Source organism: Nomascus leucogenys, chromosome 3 (assembly GCF_006542625.1).
Source record: "Nomascus leucogenys isolate Asia chromosome 3, Asia_NLE_v1, whole genome shotgun sequence".
NCBI lineage: Eukaryota > Metazoa > Chordata > Mammalia > Primates > Hylobatidae > Nomascus > Nomascus leucogenys.
Window position 1 is genome coordinate 112,115,054 of NC_044383.1, and position 24,678 is coordinate 112,139,731.

Here is a 24,678-nt window from a genome sequence, read left to right on the forward strand (position 1 = left end):
TTTTTTCAGTCCTTAGATCTAAGCCTTCCTTAGTTTCTATTCTCAAACTTCAGGCCTCCTCTTAAAATTTATTCATTCTCTTGATGTCATAGCCTCATCCAAGACTTCAGTATCACCACTACAAGGGATATCTTCACATCTGTCTGTCATGCCCCTCCAGGCCCCAGGCATACTGCTAGGTAGCATCTTCTTTTAGCCCCAGTTCATGAGAGAGAGAGGAAAGTCTTCTGCCTGTAAACTTGTACTGGGGATTATCTCAGATGCAGGATCTTAGAGTCTTGTGTTCTGGTCACTCCAGGCCCTTTTATGGTGTGGCAAGGGAGGTGGCAGGACTTATGGACAGGGCACCAAGATCCACTTGGGTTGAGGTCAACACAGGTACCCCATTCTTTCTCCCCATTCCAGCTCTTACCTCCAGGATTTATGCAGAAAGAAATGGGCTAGGCTGAAGGACCTGTGTTTTATTCCTCTATGGGTTTTGTCAGTTTTGTTACAGGTACTCCTTATTGGACTGGGGAAAACCTGCTCTGAAGACTTTATTTCAGAGCTGGGCAAGTATGAGGTTCAGTTGCTTTGCTCTAAATGGCTTCTGAGGGACACTTGGCCAACTTTTCCCTTGGCAGTAGATACTTTTGCGTCATTTGCCTCAGGTTCTTATACACAAGGGGAGAGTCAGAATTTGGGTAGGTAGAAAGGTCTGTGAGGAGACCTGAAGCCGGAAAGGTCAGTGTCATTGGAAGACAGTTGCCCCCTTTGGGATGGGCGTGGATCCTTACCTAAAACACTAGGGTTTGAGCACCATTCTAAAGCACAATGGAGCGGTCCTTTCCCGTGGCAGCTCATGCCTCATCCTGGTTCTCACCAGGGCCAGAAGCCCCTCCAGTGCTTTGTGGACTATGTGCTGCAGCACCCAGTCCCAGACACACAGGACTTCACTCATTGAGACACATAGTTGACCGTCTTTTCAACTCACTGCAAAACAATTATTTCTGAAGCAGTATGAAACCTTGCCTTAAGCTATAATGATATAAAGACAATTAAATTATATCCTCTTTGCTTCTCTATTGAGCCAACTGTAAAACATAGTATTTGCCTTGTGGCTTTGGCAGGTGCACATGATTTGCCTGGTGTGATGTTACATCAGTGAAAAGTGTTGCCTCACAATCAAACTCATCAGGCTTATTCATCTGTACTGGAAGGTTTATTCAACTATATATACAAGACAAGGCCAGGTGCAGTGGCTCCCACCTGTAATCCCACCCCTTTGGGAGGCCAAGGCGGGCAGATCACTTGAGCCCAGGAATTTGAGAACAGCCTGAACAACATGGTGAAACCCTGTCTCTACAAAAAATGCAAAAATTAACCTGGTGTGGTGGCATGAGCCTGTAGTCCCAGCTACTCGGGAAGCTGAGGTGGGAGGATTGCTTGAGTCTAGGAAGTGGAGGTTGCAGTGAGTCATGTTAGTGCCACTGCACCCCAGCCTGGGTGACAGAGTGAGACCTTGTCTCAAAAAAAAAAAAAAAAAGACACAAGACATTTAAGGATGGGTGCATCATCACAGTCTTCACCTCCATGATCTCAACATCTTAGACTCTGAAGGGAAGGCATTTTTTGTTTTGTTTTGTTTTTCCTTTAGTAATATTACATGCTTGACAGTTTTCTAGCCTACCCATCTGTGGCAAAGGAAGGTAATTTAACTTTTGTACTAATTCAGGTGTATGTAGTTAAGTTTATCCTGAAAGGCTCAGCCAACGTGCATTTTTCTTTTGTAGCTGTGCAATATGTAAACTCTCACCAGTTGGTGGCTTTTAGTAGCGCTCCCCATTGGGACCAGAGATATCTAGCTACAGCTTATGGAAGGGCGTTGGCCAGAAGCTGCCAGATATGGGAAGAAGGAAGCATGTTGTGGGCTCTAGAAATAGGAAGCTACCTACAAAATGATATAAAGAGACTATTCTGAAAGTACGAAGACCTAAAGTGACAGCTGTTTATGATGGCAGCAAGAAGGGCAGAAGTATGCAACAAAGAAAATGGAGCTGAGATATTAAAAGGAATGAACACTTAACCTAATCCCAAAAGGAACTATGGGAAGAATTAGCCTGGGGTATTCGTCTTCCACATAAACAAAGCAAAAACAAACAATTAAAATTTTTCAGATTCTTTACAAGGAAAGAAAGACAAGTATTGTTAATGTTTTATTGCTTACCTGCCAAGAACTAGGCAAACCAGTTTTTACATTTGTTCCATCATAAGATTTGTAAAATATGGTGATTGCACTTTTGAATCTCCTTATCTGGAGGTCTAAAAACATAGTCAATAGTCCTGTCTTCCTGAAGTAATTTAGATGTGGTTGCCTGTAGGTAGGGAGATCATTTTTTATAGTCTAGAGGAATGTTCAGGGTCTCTTTGGCTCCGTGAATGGTTCTGATTTGAAGATATAGATGACTAGAACAGGACTGTAATGGAAGCATCTATTCAAGTTTATTTTTTCATCTTGGCTTTAATTTTTAAATAATTTAAAGGAAATATTTAAAAGTCAGATAAATCCTATGTGAATCAACTATGTTCATGTTTCTATGTCACCCCTCAGTTTTCATCTAGGACCCCCATGTTTGTGATACAGATGAAATGATATCGTTGAGACATTTCCGTGTGTGTGTATGTGTGCTTGTAGGACCTCAGACATAGGGGGCTGAGTTAATCACCCTTCTCAGATCATGGTCTATCATTACTGGTCCAAGCTGGGCTTCTTGTCATTTATCATTCATTCCCTTTTATTCTCATTCTCCACTCCCATTTCTTCCCCGACTTCACACCATTCTATTGTGTTCAATGTATATAGGTTTTTATTTTTATGTACCTATGAAAATTATTTATGTGTTTTTTTAGTGTCCATCTGTGATGTATATTTAAAACAGATTGACACCAACATCCCATTCAATTTTTCTTGATGTAAACCTGTTTACACTTTTGGTGTATATTTCTGGCTTGTTATTCCTAGTTGCTGGAATCTAATTGCTCTGGAATCTCAGAGCTTACCTACCATGCTTTACTTACCCTCTAGCTCCCCATTGCCATAGATAATACTGTGATGAACATCCTTCAGTGGGTCCCTTATGATGTACATAAAGTATATACCTGTTGGGAGAGGATGCTTATCTGTGAGTTAAATTGCTAGGTCATATGAGCTATATATACTTAATTCTCTGGAATGACTGAACAGTTTACATTCCTTGTAGTGGTTCACATTTCTATCAACATTGGAATTATACAGCTTTCTGATTTTACCAGGCTAATAGGTATAAAATGATACATTGTTTTCATTTGCATTTCTCTGATCACATACAGGTTGGAGCATCTTTTCATGGTTAATTCAATTTTATATTCTTTTTGTCACATTTTTATCTATTGCAGTACGGTTCTGGGGTTTCTGATATCTGAATTAATGTATCGAGATGTATTTAACCCTGACAGTTAGGTTGAATCATATGCAGGTGCCAGTGGTTGGCCATTTTTGACCTTTAAAAACAGCGAAATCTGGCCGGGTGCGGTGGCTGACGCCTGTAATCCCAACACTTCAGGAGGCCAAGGCAGGCAGATCACCTGAGGTCAGGAGTTTTAGACAAGCCTGGCCAACATGGTGAAACCCTGTCTCTACTAAAAATACAAAAATTAGCTGGACATGGTGGCGCACATCTGTAATCCCAGCTACTCGGGAGGCTGAGGCAAAAGAATTGCTTGAACCCGGGAGACAGAGGTTGCAGTGAGCCGAGATCGCACCACTGCACTCCAGCCTGGGTGAGACTCTGTCTCAAAAAAAAGCCCAAAAAATAGTAAAATCCATGGTCCAACTTAGTATATTGTTGGACATATTCTTTTTGTTTTCATTGTTATAAATAGTATTGCAGTGACCATATGTTGATATATAGCCTTTTTCTTCTTTTGAATTTGTCATTAGGATAAATTCCTAAGAGAAGGATTACTGAGTCAGAATGAACCTTTCTATGGCTATTGTTACATATTGCCAAATCATTTGCTAAAAGGACTGTACTCATTTACATTAGGCATCATTTATATGGTAACTCTACTGGTTTTACTCTAACTTCATAATCATTATACATTATCATTTAAACCATTAGTAACTGTAAACATTACCTCATTGTTTTTATTTATATTGTTTAATTATATTAACATTAATCATTTATTCAGGATGAATAGTGTGCTTTTATGAGTATGATCTATTTGTGCCCTGAGTCCACTTTCCTATTAGTGTCTTTTTGTCAAGTTGATTTGAAAGTGGGTTTTTATATATGGTAGTTTTACCCTGTCTTCAGTCCCTGAAAATGAAATTATTCATTTACATACAATTTATTCTTCAGATGACAATCAAAACAAAACACATGATAAAAAAGAGAAGAAGATGGTGGTTCAGAAGCCCCATGGGACTATGGAATACATTGTAAGTATAACCAAGGTGGTATAAATGTTTGTTAATAGCACTAGATTTATATAATGGTTTTCCCTGACACATCCTGCCCCTTGGCTGTGTTCCTCTTGTGTACCCATTAAACAATCAAGCTTCTTAAGACCAGTTTTAGGTCATTTCTTTTCCCTCCATATTTTCTCCCCAGTCAGTCTCAGATAAACCAGTGAATTGAGAGTGTGAGGGTGATCTGGCTGCAACATCCATCACCCTGTTGACCACCAGCACTGTTTAGGCTGATCTGGCTGACTAGGCAGGTATCCCTTTCTTCCCCCACCACTCCGTGTGCACCCCTCTGGAGCTTGGATGAAGAGGATGACCTTCCCCAATAGAGGAGGACATTTCTTGGGTCACGGGTATTCTAGTAACTGTGTTGCCCTGTTAGAACCTCCAAACAAACTGATGACTTGAATTATCTTTGATATAAACAGGAACTACCACTTTTAGGTCACCAACCCAGATGTTCTTTCTAAGTTCCAAAGCTATGTACTCACTTGGCTACTCAACATACCCACCTAGTCCTCCATGCTTGTTCGTCTTTCAAGAAACAATGGCTCCATCATTCCTACATTTGTGCAGGCTAGAACTTAATTCTTGACATCTTCATCCCCTTACTCTCCATGTTCGTTACTACCTTCTGTGATTTTTCCAGCCAGTCTAGGCCATATCCCTTTTTTAACATTCTCGTAGAATCATGTTGCTTAACATAATTTATCTCAGTTTAACATTATTAATTCATTAGCGTGTTGTTATTTTAATCTCTATCTCATGCTTTAATTCATACATCCATGAAGAGAGATTAGACATCTCTTTGTTCACCATTATATTCCTGGTAACTTGCAGGGTATAGATCTCCATATTGTTGAGCAGTAGATGACCAATGCCAGATGTGTGTTCATTACTACAACTCCACACTGTGTGCCATGTGCTCATCTCTGTCACTGCATCATAAGCTCCTGGAGGCCAGGAGTTGTATCTTATGTATCCTAGGCTTGGCACAAAGTGGGGACTCAGTTGTAGATGTATTTTAATTCACTATTAAATAGCACTCTTGAGGAGTGTTCTCTTTGACTTCTAAGAAGAAATTAAGTGCTATCGCCATTGCCTGGTTGTATTTTCCTAATGTGTACTTATTTTATAGTCATTATTTATAAGCAATGCCAGACCCTATATAAGACAGGCAGCAAGATCTAATTCTTTGCTGGTGTTTCTTTTGCAATGGTAAATCTGCAAGCCTCTGTAGAGTCACATTGAAGATCTCTGTCACAGGCTTTCATGCTCAATGCCCTGTGAACGTCTCTAGACATCTTTCTAAAGTTTATAAGCATAGTCATTTTTAGAAAGGATTTGGGATGATTATATCTTATATTACCGTTGTCTAAAATATACTGTTGATCCTTATAACACCTAGAATAGTGCCTTACCTCAACATAGACACTCAAGAAGTATTGGACTCAATTATTTATTATTAATAACAATATTACTTCTAAAGCCATAATCATTAAGATCTGTATGTATTTGTCTAGCACCTTTATTCACATGCTCTTCCAAAGAATGGAGAGGTGCTTTTGCCAGGAGTTACTTCCTATAGTATATACTGAATAATGTAGTGACAGTAAAAAAAAAAAAAAAAAAAAAAATCAAACTCCAAATTAATTAAATATTAACAAGTGATCAAGTCAATAATGCAGGTATGCCTACCTCTCTGTTTTATGTTATGGAGATTAGTTTTATTTGGCAAGTTGTTTTTGTGCTTGTCGTTGGAAATAAAAGGTAACTCATGTAATTTTGTGTTTAAAGAACCTGCTAACACTTACCCGAATGCTTTTATTACTCCTGAGCTGTGGATGATCAAGCATTCTGGCTTGGTTTCAGTCATTTAATGATACCAACATCCCTCTCGGGGTCTGTGCCCTAATTCTACATATATGTCTTGTCTTTAATAACTGCATATTTAAAGTTTTTCTCACTCTGATCCCCCTATACAGTGTATGTTTTACAAGATTACTCATAAAATATGAATATAGTATACAAATATATAACACAGTATTAAAAATATTTTTTAACTTTGTTTTTAGTGGAGATGGTTTTGCCTAGGGTAGAAGTAGTGGCATATGTTGTTTACTTTAGTGATTTAAAAAATTATACATACTACATATATCCTAACTTGTTCTAGAAGGGCTTTGAGGCTGTTTCAATGTAATCTGTAACCATAACCTTTGATTAGTCTGAGACAGTTCATCTAGTAGTTGGACTTTTGATACTGAAGGCAGTGATGGGTTTAATTCTCCTCCTACATCTCTACCCTTTCGCCAGTCCACATCTTCCTTCAGCCTCCTCACATCTCACATAATTCAAGGCTCACCTGGTGGAGCCAGTTCTGCTTACAAAGAACTTATACCAGTCTTGACCCAGGGCTATCAATCGGAACTTCTCAGTGACATTCATCAGAGTGACCTCCCACTAGCAAGTCTTATCTGGCAACTCTGGTCAGGGAGTTTGTCCTGGGATGTTGACATGACATCAGGGAGCCAATTTTTTTTCTGGGTAGAGCTGTTTTCCTGTGAAGTTTCTCATCTTCTCACTGCCCTCTATTCCTGTTCCTCCTCTACTACAGAAGGAAAGAAAAGTGTACACCTAGGACATATGTCACAAGTTTTACAGATTTAGAGAATAACACTAATTTGACCATAGAAAAGTGTGGTTTTAATGATAGTGAACAATTATTGGTAGCTAATCTGAATTTCTTTCTGATTTCCTTGCTTTCACAGTATTCATTCATCAACTTTTTGAGTACCCTCCATATATCAAGCAGTGTGCTGAGCCTAGGAGAAAACATTTTGCCAGCTTTGCCATACAAGCCAGCAGTTTACAGTATATGGAAAAGTCATGCAAATAGACAGAAAATTACAAGAGAGAAAGTAGCTCCACTTCCCCTGAGGGTGGGGACTGTGTGTACATTGTATTTCTTTTCTTGTTGTAGTCTTCATTACAGCTCATGGACCTTTACTTCATGTGCCTAAGTTGCACCAAAGTAAAATTAGAAATCTATTAGGGGACAGTGAAATTTGAAAATGAGGAAGCCCAGAAATGAATTGCATTTAAGACTTTGCTTTAAAATGATTTTATTAAGAATTGACAACGTAGTCACTCTTTCTTATAGTCTGTCTTGATGGAACTATTACTTTATTCATATTGCAGATAAATTAATAGTATCTATCAAAATTAATTTTTTTGCTTTATTTATTGACTCTTACTTGTTTGATTATTCTAGGCTGGAAACCAGGACACCCTAAACTCCATAGCACTGAAATTTAACATCACTCCCAATAAATTGGTGGAACTAAATAAACTTTTCACACATACTATTGTTCCAGGCCAGGTAATTATACTCTTATTGGATATAACTCTAGAAATTCTGCATTTATCTTTTATTGCCATTTTCAGTGCCTCACTATTGTTTGTCACAGGATTATCATAAATGATAATGTGCTTTGGTTCAATATTTTCTCTCCTTTATTTTTATTTATTTATTTTTTGAGACAGGGTCTCACTCTGTTGCCCAGGCTGGAATGCAGTGACACCATCATGGCTCACTGCAGCCTCAATCCGCTGGGCTCAAGCAATCCTCCCACCTCAGCCTCCCAAGTAGCTGGGATTATAGACGTGAGCCACTGCACCCAGCTCAACTTTAAGATATTTTCATATTCACAGGATACCTTGGCTACACATGCTTAAAATTTGTTTCTAGGCTAAAATGACAGCATTGCTGTATGGTTAAGAACTTTAAGACCTCAAATCCTGATTTGCATATGTGTTGGGAGCAAACCCAAAATTATTTTCTGAAGGCAATAGGAAACTTTCACCCCTGCCCATGACACAGGCTCACTTCCATGTTGAGGTAGCACATGTTCTGGCGGCTGCTCATCTCTCTCTACAGTGCAGTCAACTGTTTAAGCATAGGAATTAGTCCTTAGATTTGACATTTGGAATGTTCAGACAATTGAATCACAGTCTATGTTACCTAATACTTTTTTTAACAGTTCAGATGCAAAAAAAAATTCCTATTAGTGGAGAATTGCTTGAGAAAAATGTCATCCATTCATTACTCTAGTTTAGCTATATAAGATAAATAAGAGCTATATACCAAGACCACAGAATTTTAGTCCTTTGTAAATTGCTTTTTACAGAATTCTAAACTCTAAATTTGCCATTGACCCATATTGAAGATGCTATAAAAGGCAATACTCCAAAACTGGTTATTGTATTTACTGTTAGTGCATCATAGAGGACAAATAATTCAGTCTAGAATGCTCCTTTGTATGAGATTCTATAGGAGAGTACTTGTACTCCTGAGAAACTTCATTTTTATCTCATGGAAATTGAATTCTGCTAACTAATGATGTTGTCTCTTTGCATTAATTATATGGAAACTCAGAGTCACTTTTATGGCCCACTTCTTAATGAGTGGTTACTAGTTTTGGTGCATATATTTTTAGTAGTAATCAGTCCTCATCTTATATCCCCCCTTGACTTTGATTTTCCTACTTTTATTTTAATGTGTTTTTTATTGTTGTCTCAAATATTTTCTGGATTGAAGTGAGGTTTAAATGACTGGAAAGATAGGAGACAGTGAATAACAATATTGATCAGTAATCAGTTGTTATATGATTAGCTCTGAATTCTGTTTTATAACATTAAAGGTCATCATTTTAAGATTATTATTTGGCTGGGCACAGTGGCTCATCCCTGTAATCCCAGCACTTTGGAGGCCAAGGTAGGCAGATCAGTTGAGGTCAGGAGTTCAAGGACAGCCTGACCAACATGGTGAAACCCCATCTCTACTAAAAATACAAGAATTAGCCAGTAGCCAGGCTTGGTGGTGGATTCCTGTAATCCCAGCTACTTGGGAGGCTGAGGCAGGAGAATCTCTTGAATGTGGGAGGTGGAGGTTGCAGTGAGCTGAGATTGTGCCACTGCACTCCAGCCTGGGTGACAAGAGTGAAACTCCATCTCAGAAACAAACAAAAGATTATATTTGACATACATGTCCATAAAAGTATGAGCCGTGGTCACGCATGTTCCGATCAATACAAGTAGGAGATCGAGACCATCTGGCTAACAGGTGAACCATCTTATAAGATACAAAAATAGGGGGGTGGAGGCGTGTAGTCGGGGGGGGAGGAGAATGGGGAAGGGGGGGAGGAGGAGCGGATGCATCAGCTGGTGAAAAAAAAAAAAAAAAAAAAAAAAAAAAAGAATGACAGGATTGTAGTAATGTTTTGAGAACCAGAATATTTTGCAGAGGTTGCTATTCTGTATAATTTTTTGGGGGGCGGGGGTAGTTTTTAGTTTTACATAACCCAGACACTGTTCGAAGAGAAAATATTGGGATTATTTGATTGGTATTACCTTATACAATTTATCATATAAGGACCTACTGCTTTAGAACTCAGAGTCTGCTTGGAGTTAGCAAGCTGGGTTTGTTCCATTTCTACCTGGCTTCTAAGTTTAGAAGCCATGCTTCTCTCTCCTCATTTCCTTTATACTATTAGTCCCCCACCCTGGAGGGCTCTTCCCTCTCTCCTATCCTATTTCCACTTATTCTTCAGGGCTTCATTTGGACCCACTTGCTTCACTTGGCCTGCCCAGAATACTTACCCACCTTGCTCTCTCTTTCTTTTCTTTTTATTTATTTATTTATTTATTTTTTTTTTTTGAGGTGGAGTCTCCCTCTGTCGCCCAAGCTGGAGTGCAGTGGCACGATCTTGGCTCACTGCAACCTCCACCTCCTGGGTTCAAGAGATTCTCCTGCCTCAGCCTCCCCGAGTATCTGGGACTACAGGCGCCCGCCACCACGCCCAGCTAAATTTTTTTGTATTTTTAGTAAAGACGAGGTTTCCCCATGTTGGCCAGGCTGGTCTCAAACTCTTGACCTCAGGTGATCTGCCCACCTTGGTCTCCCAAAGTGCTGGGATTACAGGCATGAGCCACTGCGCCTGGCCTTGCTCTCCCTTTCTTTTTGAGTTCTTGCAGTGTCTACAGGCATGTTCTGTACCCTTTGTACTACACACATTCATATGCTGAGGATCATTTCATGGATTAGTCTAGAACACCCTAAGTTGTTTATGAGTTTCTTGAAAGCAACCTAGGTCGTAATCATGCACTGAACATGATACTGTGCAGAGAATAACTTCTCCAAACACTCACTTGTGGTTTGCCTGGTTCCTGGTACTCACCCATCTCTTCTCTCCCATTCTCAGGTCCTTTTTGTACCAGATGCCAACTCTCCTTCCAGTACCTTAAGGCTATCGTCATCCAGTCCTGGTGCTACTGTCTCTCCTTCATCATCAGACGCAGAATATGATAAATTGCCTGTATGTATATTATGCACTGAAGTTCATTTTTATTAGAGACTTCTTTTGAGTTGTAGAATTCAATATGTTATTTCTCACAAGATTACATCTGAAATTCTCCCTAAATGGTCGAGATTAGGTAATTGGAGAATGCATCCTCTCCAATGGAAACTTATTCACATTTAAGCTTTCAAAGGCAAAAATGGCCAGACACAGTGGCTCATGCCTGTAGTCCCAGCACTCTGGGAGGCTGAGGCAGAAGGATTGCCTGGGCCCAGGAGTTTGAGACCAGCCTGGGCAATATAGTGAGATTCTGTCTCTACAAAATATTTTAAAAATTAGCCAGACATGGTGGCTCACACCTGTAGTCCCACCTACTCAGGAGGCTGAGGTGGGAGGATCACTTGAGCCTGGGAGGTTGAGGCTGTGGTGAGCCATGATCGTACCACTGCCCTCTAGCCTGGGTGACAGAGTGAGACCCTATCTCAAAAAAACAACAAAAAAGGCAAAAATGCCTGCCTTGTTTAAAAGTATGAAGTTAAATTTCCAATGACATGGATAGTTTATTTGTATTCCTCCTTTTTAAAAAAAAAAAAACAGAAATTGAATCATGAGTCTAATGTGGATTTTTTCATTTAGATTAGTGTTTTTGTTGTTGTTGTTGTTGTCTGTGTGTGTGAGACAGAGTCTTTCTCTGTCACCCAGTCTGCTGTAGTACAATGGCATGCTCTTGGCTCACTGCAACCTCCGCCTCCTGGGTTCAAGCGATTCTCCTGCCTCAGCCTCCCAAGTAACTGGGATTACAGGCGCCCGCCACTGTGCCCAGCTAATTTTTGTATTTTTAGTGGAGACAGGGTTTCACCATATTAGTCAGGTAGGTCTTGAACTCCTGACCTCAGGTGATCCACCCACCCCGGCCTCCCAAAGTGCTGGGATTACAGGAGTGAGCCACCGCACCCAGCCCATTTAGGTTAGTTTCTAAAGACATTTCATGAGCAAGTTTTATGGGTTCATACATATGCCTTTGCTTTTTATAAAAAAACAACAGTTTGATTTGGGTATCTGTTATTACATTTGTGATATTTTTGAAGGACAAAGGATGTTTGCCTTTTTAATGTTCCACTTAAATAGAAATAGTATACTCAAAGGGAATTTGTGGGGCTTGATTTATACACATAATTTGTTTGAAAAGTGCTTTTATTTGATTTTGAAATTTTTTGCTTTCACAAGGATGCTGACTTAGCACGAAAGGCCTTAAAACCCATTGAAAGAGTCTTATCATCTACTTCTGAAGAAGACGAGCCAGGTGTGGTGAAATTTTTAAAAATGAATTGTCGATACTTCACCGATGGAAAGGTATATAGCAATGTAATTTGTTTCCTTTCCTTGAAATCTATGAAAAACTAAACGAAGTTACAAATTACTGGAACAGAGGCTACGTTAAAAGATCTTACCCGAAGTGTCAATTTTAGATTTGACAAGCATCCATTAGTTTTCTTCTGTTGGATGCCTGGCATTTTACTTATTGAGGTAAATGTTATCACTGAGTGGAAATGTGATTCTTTGTGATCTTGGATTTATTGTTTTTTTCTTTTAGTTTGGGCCTATGAATTGTTAGGGAGACAATATAGTATACATATAACAGCAAACGCTGGAGTCAGACTCACTGAATTTAAATTCCAACTCCACCACCCACTAACTCTGAGACCAGGGGCAAGGTATTTACGTCTTAAGCTCCCATTTTTCTCGTGCATAAAATAGGAACAATAAAAAAATTTAACTAATAGGATATGGTAATGAAAAGTGATAATTTATGTAAAGAATTTAGCACCTAATCTGGAAAATAGTAAGCTCTCAACCTGTGTTTGCTGTTGATGATATTATATTAATATCTGCTGTATCTTCTTTTTAGTTTTTTGGTTGTTGGTTGATTGTTTAATGTGTGTTTTTTTTTTTTTGTTTTCACAAAGAACAAATTCAGCTTTTAGTGAGCCTCTGGAGAAGGGACTATCTTGACAACCAGTGAATTCCTGTGGTCATAGGATACTTCATACCAGTTTTAGATAATAGGAAAAATATGTTATTGATGTGCATTTATAAAATTTGCAAACAATAAATAATGCTTGACATAAAGAAATTTTTTTAAAGACAGCTTTATTGAGATGTGATTCACGTAACATACAGTTCACCCAATTACAGTGTAAAATCCAGTGATTTTTAGTTTGTTCACATAGTTGTGTAACCGTCACCACAATCCATTTTTAAACCTTTTTATTACCTAAAAAGAAACTCCATAACCATTAGTAGTTATTCCCCATTTCACACTCTCCCACCCTATTCTTTCCCCTTTCCTGCCACCCTCATCTCCATGAGGCAATCACTTACCTACTTTCTGTCTTTCTGTATTTGCCTATTCTAGACAATTTATTATTCCTTCTATCTAACTGTAAGAATATGTCCTTTGACCAACATCTCCCCCAACCTTCTCTTTCCCCTAACCACCTACACCTCTTTTTTTTTTTTTTTTAGACAGAGTTTCGCCCTTGTCACCCAGGCTGGAGTGCAATGGCGCGATCTCTGCTCACTGCATCCTCTGCCTCCTGGGTTCAAGCGATTCTCCTGTCTCAGCCTCCTGAGTAGCTGGGACTACAGGTGTGTACCACCACATCTGGCTAATTTTGTCTTTTTAGTAGAAACGGGGTTTCACCATTTTGGCCAGGCTGGTCTCAAACTCCTGACCTCAGGTGATCCGCCTGCCTTGGCCTCCCAAAGTGTTGGGATTACAGGCCAGAGCCACCGCACCCGGCCCACCCATACCTCTTAGTCATCACCATTCTATTCTCTACTTCTATGAGATCAGCTTCTTTAGACTGCACATGAGTGAGATCATGCAGTATTTATCTCTGTGTGTTTGGCTTATTTCACTTGACATAATATTCTCCAGGTTCATCCATGTTGTTGCAAATGACAGGATTTCATTCTTTTTTTATGGCTGAATAATTTGTGTATATATAGCACATTTTCTTTATTCTTCTATTGATAGATGCTTAAGTTGTTTTCATATCTTGGCTATTGTGAATAATGCTGCAAATAAACATGCAAGTGCAGATACCTCTTTGAGATATGATTTCATTTTCTTTGGATATATACCCAGTAATGGGATTGCTGGATCTACAAAACTTTTTACTAAGATAATCACTAGACTCATTAAAAGTACCAAAATAAGTTATTTGCCTAAAGGAAGTTATCTGTATCCTGCTGTTCATGGTAGATAATATCCCTATGGCCATTAAGTTCTCTTTTATAATTTGAGCAAGCTACAGACTTTAAAGACTTCACCAAGCTACGACTTTTTGCTTTTAATCTCCATAGTTCAGCTATATTCACTCTGGCTACAAAAGTTTCATATTCCTATTTATGTTGACTTTTGTTGGATATGGCTTTTCTAAATATTTTAAAGAAAAATATTGGGACTATTCTTTGGCACTATAACTCTGAAACAGCTGCTCCCTGAGCACAGAACCATGCACTTGTTAGACATGTGGTGAAGACTTGCAGAGTGAATTGTAAAGCCCTGTATTCTCGATCGGGTAAGCACTTGGGCAGCCCCTCCCTTTTGCAGACAGAGAACTAGAAAATCTAGGAAATCTGAGACGTGCATGTGAGAACCAGGATCACTCCACAACTGTGCTGTTGCAGCAGCTGTGATAGAACCAGGCTCAGTTGGTTGCCTCAGTGAGCCATGTCTGTTTTCTCTGCCTCACTACCCAGCATTGCATTTCTTCAGCCTGTTTTTCTCGTCCTCACAGAGGGGATGTAATTGTCACATAGGATACTGTGGTTCACAAAGTCCATGGAGTGGCCGTCTGAGTTAATTAAAGCTCTGTGGTAGTTGCTGAAAGCATTTCTGCCTGAAGTGATTCTGTCCTGTTGCTTTCTCCTGCAGGGTGTGGTTGGCGGTGTCATGATAGTGACTCCTAACAACATCATGTTTGACCCTCATAAGTCCGATCCTCTGGTTATTGAAAATGGGTGTGAGGAGTATGGTCTCATCTGCCCCATGGAAGAGGTTGTTTCCATTGCGCTCTACAATGACATTTCTCACATGAAGATCAAAGATGCCTTGCCATCGTAAGACATTTCTTTGTTTACTAGGAAAAAAGGGGTGTTGAGAGAGTTAAATGTAGTTTAGAAATGAGGGCATTTGCATGATTGAGGGATTGTGTAGAGGTGATTTTGAAGATGGAAGACTTGTGCACTGAAGAAAATGAGAAAAATGAGAAGAAATGAAAAGAATAAAATCAATGATGGGAAAAGTTGAACATATAAAGATTAAAGGAGAAAAACAAAGAAGCCATCATGTAAAAATAGTATTTGTTGGGCTTATTTTTCTAAAAAGCAGTGCACGTTCTTAATGAAATTATGAAGGAAGAAAGGCATTTCTCTGAAAGAAGTTTATTCAATTATCAATAGGAGAATAATGTTTTCTTCTGGGTTTAATTAAGGAGAATTATTTTTGTCTTCATTTAACTTCTAGGAAAAGCAGTCTCTCTGATTCATGTCCTCCCTCAGTCCTGCATGGAGAGAGGTTTGGGTTGACAGTGTAGTAGTAGCCACCTTCTCATGCTGTGAAGAGGGAGTAATACCAGTTTGCTTTTCCCCTGAAATATAGATTAATATAACTTCAGTCCTGATTACTTTTGCCTTATAATGCTGGATTTATTGTAAAAAAGAGAGGGAAGCTCCCCAGGAAAAAAGAAAAAGCGTTAAGAAAGCTCAGGAAATTGATTAACTGATATAGATAATCTGATTTTTACTGTCCTTTTGCTCTACTGTGTCTGTTTCTCTATAAAAGCCAGCAGAAAAAACTTTGAAAAACCTTCAGTGATGGGAAGAGGCGAAGCAGTAGGTCCTAACACTAAAGATGGAAACTAGCCCTTGGGGCTTATATGAAAAAAAAAAAAAAAAAAAAAGGAAGTTACTAAGGAGCTAACCCAGACACAAAATCCCTGGGGGTTTATGCAAGTAGTTTCCCCTGGACTCCTACAGCCATTAGAATCTGGTCCACTCAGTCCTTCCCCAACCTCAAGCCACTGAAGATATCACCAGAACATGGGCCCTGAAGTAGTTTCCAAATTTTGCTGCCAGAAGTGTCTAAATGGGTGACCAAAAAAATGGGGGAATTCCCTACTGAAATATGGCTCCTAATGGAGTAATACCATTGCACATCTTCAGCCTAGGATATTAAGTATTCCATTTAATAATAGACAGTACATCTTTATATAAAAACTTCTCTCAATGTGAGATTATGTTTAATGATCTCGATTACAAGGGATAATGCCATGATTACAGGAAAAGAGCAGAGTTAAGAATCAGCTTCTAATTTGAAATTATTTCAGGGTTGAAATTATTTCAGGGTTGCACATTGATTCCTGCCTTGGATGCAGGTATATAAAGGATTTTAAGTCTAATGAACAAGAATGTGTGAGAATCAGTGTGAAATAAACTTTGTATTGTCTTCAGAATTTCATAAATTGTTTAAAAGTTAAAAATTACTTAAAACATCATTATTACCAAAAGTTTAATGATAAAACAATAAGTACAAATTACCCAGTGGCAACGTGCAATAGTTTTTAAAAGTGGATGTGTGTAAAACTCCTCCATCCTCACCTTCAAGTTTGGTATTTGTGTGAGAGTGTGTGTATGTGTGTGTATGTGTGCATGCACGCACGTGCAGGACGTTTTGTAGCTCCAGCTGCCACAGCGAGTAAGAAGGGAACAACTGAAAGGATTATTGATCATCATTAGGTGCCAGGCTAAGTCTAGAAAACATTAATTAACAAACTAGCCAGTTGACACCATTATGTATGTTTGGCAACTGCACTGCAGAAAAAGCAGATGGTGAAATTAATCTCAAGTAGGGAATGGGCAGTTTGGATTAGGTAAAAGAGGAAAGGGGTAGACAAGGTAATCTAGAAAGCTAATTAGAGTGCAGTTGAAGGTATTTTTGTGGGGGTCGAGCTAGGTAGAGAAGGTGAAGAAAGTTTTGCTTATTAATCAATTAATATGTGGAAAGTTGGGTTTCTTTGTTGCAGGACTTCTTACAGCGTTTAATATGCCAAATTAAGTTTTGAGTTCCAATAGGGAGATTATGCTACATTTCACTAGCTTGTTTGACTCTAGGATGGAAGCATTTTTAACATCTCCTGGGATGCTGGTGTTAGGCAGAACATTTTGTGTTTGCAAGTTCCTGCAGAACAGAGATTGTATCACAATTGTATTTCAGAATATAGCACTTAGGGGCTCAATGAATGCTTATTAAATTGAAATGAATTATAAATTATGAAGGCTTTTTAAAGCATTTGTTGGAGCCAACCAATTATGTAGGCTATTGTTTTCTATTGGAAAAAGCATGAACCTTTCATGCAGATGATTTATAAAATCACTTTGGGAAGACAGCCTTTTGGAACTTCAGAACTTCCTGGTACTTTGTTGCTTTATTGTCATTATCATTTATTTCAAAGCCAAAATAGCAGATAAAGTTTTATCTGAAGATGATCTGACCTTTTTAGAAAATACGATTATTTCTGAAATTGAAATGTTATTCTTTAAAAGGTTTTTACATCTCTGCATTTCAACCCAGTAATAGCACTACTAGTAGTAGTGGTAAGTGGATGGGTTTACTCAAGATATTTCCAGTCATATTTTTTTCTTACACATATTTGAAAGTATTACTATTTTTATTTATTTTCAACTTTTATTTTAAGTTCAAGGGTACATGTGCAGGATGTGCAGGTTTGTTACATAGGTGCATGCCATGGTGGTTTGCTGCTCTCTAGTCATATTTTTTAAAATATATTTCTTGATCACTTATTTTACACTTGGGAGAACATGTTTAATCAATATTTTCATGTAATTCCAATCTGGGAAGTAAAGCATCTGTTATTAAGGAAAAATAATTGACTGCATCCCAGGACAATATGTTTTAGCTGATAAACGAGCTGCACCATTGCTCTAAAGTAAAGGGATATTGTTATAAAATGAAATATTTACTTAAGAAATGTAAGTATTATACATAAGAGCTTTTTAAGTAAGATTTACTTTTCTATACATTTTTAAATTGTAAGATGGAGCAACTGCCATATACCCACAATAATAGTGGAAGCTTCCTCTTGCATCTCCTTTGGGAGTAGAGGGCTGTCTATGATTAGAAGCATCAGATCCTAGGCCATGAAACCCAGAATCAGGGTTCAAGGTCGGTGACTTTATATGGAGCAGTTAAGTGAGTAGCTACTAAGTCTACAAGCCTTTTAAAATTAACGTAGTTGTTTTCTATACTATTTGATAAAAGGAAAAGGTTTGCACATTTAAGGAATTTTAGACATTGGTACTAAAATATTACCTCTCCTTTATCCTTTCCTTCATGAAAGTCAGAAACATTATTATTTCATATTTAGAAATCTTATGGGTAACATCTTCATGTTCATGTATAACTTCCAAATCCATCATGTGCTTCCAGTAGGATATGCAACTCTCGTGGTTCATTCTTTCACCATTTCCTTTAGTTGACTTATGTTTTATTTTTAAATCAATTTCTTGATTTTATTTTTTTATTCTGAAATCATTTGAACATAAATTTAAGTTGTGGTATATTTATGTATTGGTTTTTGGTTGAGTTTCTGTTTTGTTTTTTGCCTTTCCTCCATTTTGTTTTTGGTTTTATTTTTAACATTCCATGTGCACCCACCATTTCTCCCCCAACAGTGACCTACCTCAGGATCTTTGTCCTCTGTACAGGCCTGGAGAATGGGAAGACCTGGCTTCAGAAAAGGATATCAACCCATTCAGTAAGTTCAAATCTATCAACAAGGAAAAACGACAGCAGAATGGAGAGAAAATTCTGACTTCGGATTCCAGACCAACGGTACCTTTGGAGAAGTCCACGGAACATACACCTACAAAGCCCTCAGGCAGCTCTGTGTCAGAGAAATTAAAGAAACTGGACTCCTCTAGGGAGACATCCCATGGCTCTCCCACAGTGACTAAGCTCAGCAAGGAACCTTCCGACACTTCTGCTGCATTTGAATCTACAGCCAAAGAAAACTTTCTAGGGGAAGATGACGATTTTGTTGACTTGGAAGAACTTTCTTCTCAAACTGATGGTGGAATGGACAAAAAAGACACCTCGAAGGAGTGCCTTTCTCTTGACCCAGAGGAACGAAAGAAAGCTGAGTCACAAATAAACAATTCTGCCGTGGAAATGCAGGTGCAGTCAGCCCTAGCCTTTTTGGGAACAGAGAATGATGTTGAACTGAAGGGGGCGCTAGATTTAGAAACCTGTGAGAAGCAAGATATAATGCCGGAAGTGGACAAGCGGTCTGGTTCGCCAGAAAGCCGAGTAGAAAACACACTGAACATACATGAAGATTTAGATAAAGTTAAACTCATTGAATATTACCTAAATAAGAACAAAGAAGGGCCACAGGTATCTGAAAATTTGCAGAAAACAGAATTAAGTGATGGAAAAACTATTGAACCAGGGGGAATAGACATTACCCTTAGTAGTTCTCTTTCCCAGGCAGGTGATCCCGTAACTGAGGGCAATAAAGAGCCAGATAAGACCTGGGTGAAAAAGGGAGAGCCCCTCCCGGTAAAACTGAACTCTTCTACAGAAGCAAATGTGATTAAAGAGGCTCTAGACTCCTCTTTGGAATCTACTCTGGACAACAGCTGTCAAGGTGCACAAATGGATAATAAATCTGAAGTTCAGTTGTGGCTGTTAAAGAGAATTCAGGTACCCATTGAAGGTAAGCTGTTTTTCTTTAATGCCTTTACATTCTGTTGTATAATTGCCTTTCTACAATTTGCACATGTAATACCCAAATTAGTACAATTATTTGAAAACAGTATTTTCTCAATAGAGTGTATCTTTGCTGATAGCATTAACAATTGGGGAGAAAATTTACAAGATATGGTATCTATTTTGGAACTTGAACTATGACATAGCTCTCTAGATACCTACTTCAAAAGTAGTTTACTTTTAATCTTTCAAGTTACTTTCCTTTTTTTACCTTTATTTTCTAAATCTAGAGGAGTTTAAACTGTTTTTGAAGAAATCTCAATTCTAAACTGAATTGTATTATGTTATATTGTGTTCTCAGTAGCATTCATTAATATATATTCCTGTGAATTGTCCCAATTATCTATTATTTGCTATTCTGTTGGTTTTTATACTTATTTTCAGTATGTAGCAGCTCATGGGATGTAGTTCAACCTGAAACAACCAAAGCTTTTTCCTTGTGTGCTAAAGAAGGCTTGAAAAATTCATTAGTCCTGATACGATGTTGTAGGATGTTTCTGCAATGTTTTGACTAAGAGAGGATTGTGCACTATTTTTTTTAAGTTGAAAAGTTCTGCTATTACCAATATTGTCAGTATTGAGGAAGAGTTTTTTCGTGTGTGATTCAGATATACTTCCTTCAAAAGAAGAAAAAAGCAAGACCCCACCCATGTTCCTGTGCATCAAAGTGGGAAAACCAATGAGAAAATCCTTTGCCACTCACACTGCAGCCATGGTCCAGCAGTACGGCAAACGGAGAAAGCAGCCAGAGTACTGGTTCGCTGTTCCTCGGGAGAGGTGAGTATGGGCTACAATGGAAAGTCTGTGGGTCTGTTAGGTTTAGATTGTGTTTTGATATTCTTTATCTTAAAACACAGTTTTATTCTCGAATAAGAGCTTTATCTGAATTGTAGATTTTAGAATTCTAGAAGGATATTATTTAAAGTGACTTTCTGCTAAATGGTGGTTTTAATATAACAAATATGGAGTCATCATAGGTACTACGTCCTGAACTGCTTTCATAACTTTCTACCTAGTTGATTTTTAAATGAAAGAAGAATTTGATGTTCTCAAGTACCAGTAATTAGAAGTGTTCTTTCATTGAGGATAGAGGAATACTATGGAGCAGATCCAAACACCTCTTAAGTGCAAGAAAGAGGCAGGATTATAATTTTTAAAGTGCTTACAATTCTAGGGAATGAAAGATGTATTGGTCTTACGGAGGGAGCATCTGTAGCTCAGCAGCATAAGAAATGTGATCCCCAGGATAGTCTCAAGGGGCTGTATACTCCTACAAAAATTATATTTTTAATTCACCAAAGAAGATACCTTCTTGGTTATGTGGCAGTCTAGGATAGGAGGGATAGTGGCATAGAAATTCTTCAACAGTATATCACTGAGGATGTTTTTGTAATAAAAATAATTAGGGAATATTCTTTTTAGAAAACAATTGCTTTTATTTCATATATGTGGTAGAATAAAAATGTCTTATAAAGTCCTTGCAATTAGTTTTCAACACTGTTAAAACCCTGCATCTTGCCCCTTAAAAACATCATCATCTAGCCAGATCTTCTGGCTAACACACCTGCCAAGAGCAAAAACACTCAGCAAGCGTCCATAGCATGATTTCTCAGTAAACAAAACTAAAGTCTAAGCCAGCATGCACCTTCTGGCTGGTTACTACCTAGAATGATCATTCTCATCAGGAGAGTTGTCTCATTTTAATAAATTATAGTTTAATGTGAAAAATAATAGGCTTTTTATTAATGAATTTGCTAATAGCTTTTACCTGTCTTAGGCACAAACCCACATTAACATAGGCATTAAACAAAACTTGTTTTGCATTTATGTAATATACTCCATCACCTGTGCCTGCAGCCCCCACAGTATCTCCTGGAAATTTAGAGATATCGAGGAGAATGAGGAGAAAATGTGTCCCTTTTGTTATCATTTTAAAATGTTTCAATAGCAGCAGTGCAGATTTCTGAAGCTCTGTTAAAATTGGAGTCCTAGAATTAGAATTTTACAGCTGAATAATACCTAGGAGATTTAGGCCCATTCTTGATTTTCTAGGTGAGGAAAACAAAGCGCTGCAACTTTCAGTTACATTGTGGGTTGTGTAAACTTGATATCTATCAGAAAAACTACCTATTTTATATATATATATATATATATATATATATATATATCACTTTTTCTCTGGGAAAATGTATTCTTTATAATATAAGACAATTGTGTTTTTTTCAATTGTGTTATCTTTGCTGCAACTGTCTGCACCAAGGACTCTTGTAGAATAATTGAAGCAATCCCACACATGTAATTATTTTACTGTCATTTTTAACCCAGAAGAAATCTTTAATGCTAAAATAGTACTTCTCTTTGACTTCTTATACCACTTCAAGTGGTTTTTGTGAGCTTTTAAAAACAGGTCGACTTTGGGAGGCCGAGGTGGGTGGATCACCTGAGGTCAGGAGTTTGAGACCAGCCTGGCCAACATCGTGAAACCCCATCTGTACTAAAAACACAAAAATAATTAGCCAGGCGTGGTGGTGGGTGCCTGTAATCCTAGCTACTCGGGAGGCTGTGGCACGAGAATTGCTTGAACCTGGGAGGCAGAAATTGCAGTGAGCTGAGACCATGCCACTGCACTCGCCAGCCACGCCACGCCACACCAGCCTGGGTGACAGAGTGAGACTCTGTCTCAAAAAACAAACGAACAAACAAAAAAAGCAGGTCACTTGTGGGATTCTATTCTATTGTATTTTATAGTGTCCATTACTTGTTTACCTTCGGGTAGCAAATAACCTGGAATACTTAGTTTTCTTTCTTGAACTAATTATGAATCAACCAAAGATTTTCTTGGAAGTGTTATATTACACTGCATTAATGACAATAGTTTTTTTGTGTAGATGTTAGGAATTTTTTTGTGGTAATTAACTGCTTCATGTATTTCCATGTCTACCTCCCCTAAAGGGACCCACATTTTAGTTTAAGTAGGGGGAAGATGAAGCAGTCCCATGGTTAATTCTCATCCAGACCTCCACAGTAAGAAATATTTATTTTTGTTTCTAATCCATGAAATTCTTCAGGACTTAAGGCTCAACAGAAGTCCTTAAGGGGAAGTGAAGAAGTGGCATGTACAGCTTTTCTCACTTCAGTTATAATTTCTGGATTCCCTCGCTGCAGCAAACTGAATGTTTCTACTTGCCTTTCTGTTTAATGGATCCATGCATCCATTGGAGTTTCAGTTGCAGAGTGAAGCCACCCTAGGAGTGGCTCCCTTCCCCTTCGTGGGTTACAGTGTCCTTTTCATAGACCTTATAGATGTGACAACTTGTTCTATTTAGGCAGGTCTCTTTGATTTATCCACTATATTGAAGCTCCTTGTCACAGGATAATTAAATTTTGATGGTGAACTTCACAAATGTATGTTTCACTGTTTCTCTCTATTGTTCCTAATACTTTTTTTAAAATGTTTACCTTTTCCATTATTGTCATTACTACTAAAAAGTTAACTCTACCAAATTGCTCCTTTTTTATTTACAATGTACCCTATGGGTTTCCCAACTCCATCACTGAATGAATAATCTACCAAGTAAGACCATGGAGAGGGTGGGGCTGTGGGGGGCAGAGGGTGGTAGTAAGGACAGTAATGATGGAAACCTTGCATAGTCTCCATTAATCTCCTTTGTTTTGGGTGGGTGTTTTTTTCTGTGGCAATTCTTACTAAATTTTAGATACTAGAAATTAGAGATGTGAAGTAGTTAAAAACTGCCTAAATACGTAATAGTTTTATTTACCTTGGCAGAAGTTGTCAGATCTAAGACCTCCATGAATCCAGGAAAGCCAGCAGTTTCTTCTTGCACACCTGTACACTATGACTCGAAACATACTCAGGTTCACTGAGAATTAAATATTCGCCAACCTTATGGTCCTCCCTGTCTCCAGTGCAGCTTGCAAAATCAGGTACTTCTCTTGAGACAGCTGAAGATAATAGTGGTATACTAGGGAGATCTGCAGTTTCCACAACTCTACTTATAAACCTGGGAGGTGCTGGCTCCTCCTGCTTTCACTCTTGGTGCTAGTTTAAACATAAGGACAATGTTCCACCATATTTTAATCATCTAGTACAAAATTTCTCAACCTTAACACTATTGACATTTTGGACTATGTAGTTTGTTGTTGGAGGGGGTGGGTGGGGGTGAATTCTATGTTTAGCAACCTCCATGGCCTCTTCCCACTATCTGCTAATAGCATCTCCCCAGTTGTGGTAAACAAAAGTATCTGCAGACATTGCCAAAATGTCCTCTGGAGGACAAAATCACTTCACATTGAGAACCACTGGTCAAGTACTAGACTCGGGCCTATGTACCTTTCTGAAAGTGGGGTTGTAAGCCACAATAGCCAAATAATTTAGAGATTTAACTACTGTCCCCTCCCCTAGAAGAGGTGTGGAGTCTTGGGCTGAAATAATGAGCCCCAGAACCAGGCAGATGTGAACGGGAATCCCCAGAAGTATGGGCCTTTGAATGAGATACTTTATCTCCTTGTACCATAATTTCTTAATTTAAAAAATAGATCAATAAGGACAATGTGAAGTTTAAAGTTCAATGCAGAAGATACCTTACACATTCATCGTCACAGACAAGGAGAAGGCAGAAAAACTAAAGCAGTCCTTGACCCCTGGTTTGGCAGTGAAGGAGCTGAAATGAACCAGACACACTGATTTGGACTGTATTAACCCATTTCCCATTTGCACCAAGAATACTGTGCTGGCAGCAAGCTGTACTTTTTTTTTTTCCCTAAATGGGAAATGGGTTAAAATATTTAAAAATTTAAAAATGTAGATGATTGTAAGCATTAAGTAATTAGATCATACTTGAACAAATAATTATTTAGTGCATACTTCCTGGCAGGCACTTATTTACCTAGTTTTAGGTAAATAAGACTGGGACCCTATCCTGAGAACCTTATGGAAAGTGATTGAAGATACTTCTTAA

General features: G+C 38.3%; 1 protein-coding gene across 3 annotated transcripts in view; it reads left to right on the top strand.

The window, feature by feature from the left end:
- NCOA7 (nuclear receptor coactivator 7) overlaps positions 1-24,678 on the top strand; it is a 145,218-nt gene that overhangs the window by 83,843 nt on the left and 36,697 nt on the right. For all 3 annotated transcript variants that reach the window (XM_003255664.3, XM_030809641.1, XM_030809642.1), the window contains exons 4-10: positions 4,380-4,459; positions 7,758-7,865; positions 10,747-10,860; positions 12,070-12,195; positions 14,786-14,970; positions 18,637-19,646; positions 20,308-20,476. In XM_003255664.3, the coding sequence (XP_003255712.1) occupies positions 4,380-4,459; positions 7,758-7,865; positions 10,747-10,860; positions 12,070-12,195; positions 14,786-14,970; positions 18,637-19,646; positions 20,308-20,476 (1,792 nt within the window). The remainder of the gene's footprint in view (positions 1-4,379; positions 4,460-7,757; positions 7,866-10,746; positions 10,861-12,069; positions 12,196-14,785; positions 14,971-18,636; positions 19,647-20,307; positions 20,477-24,678) is intronic.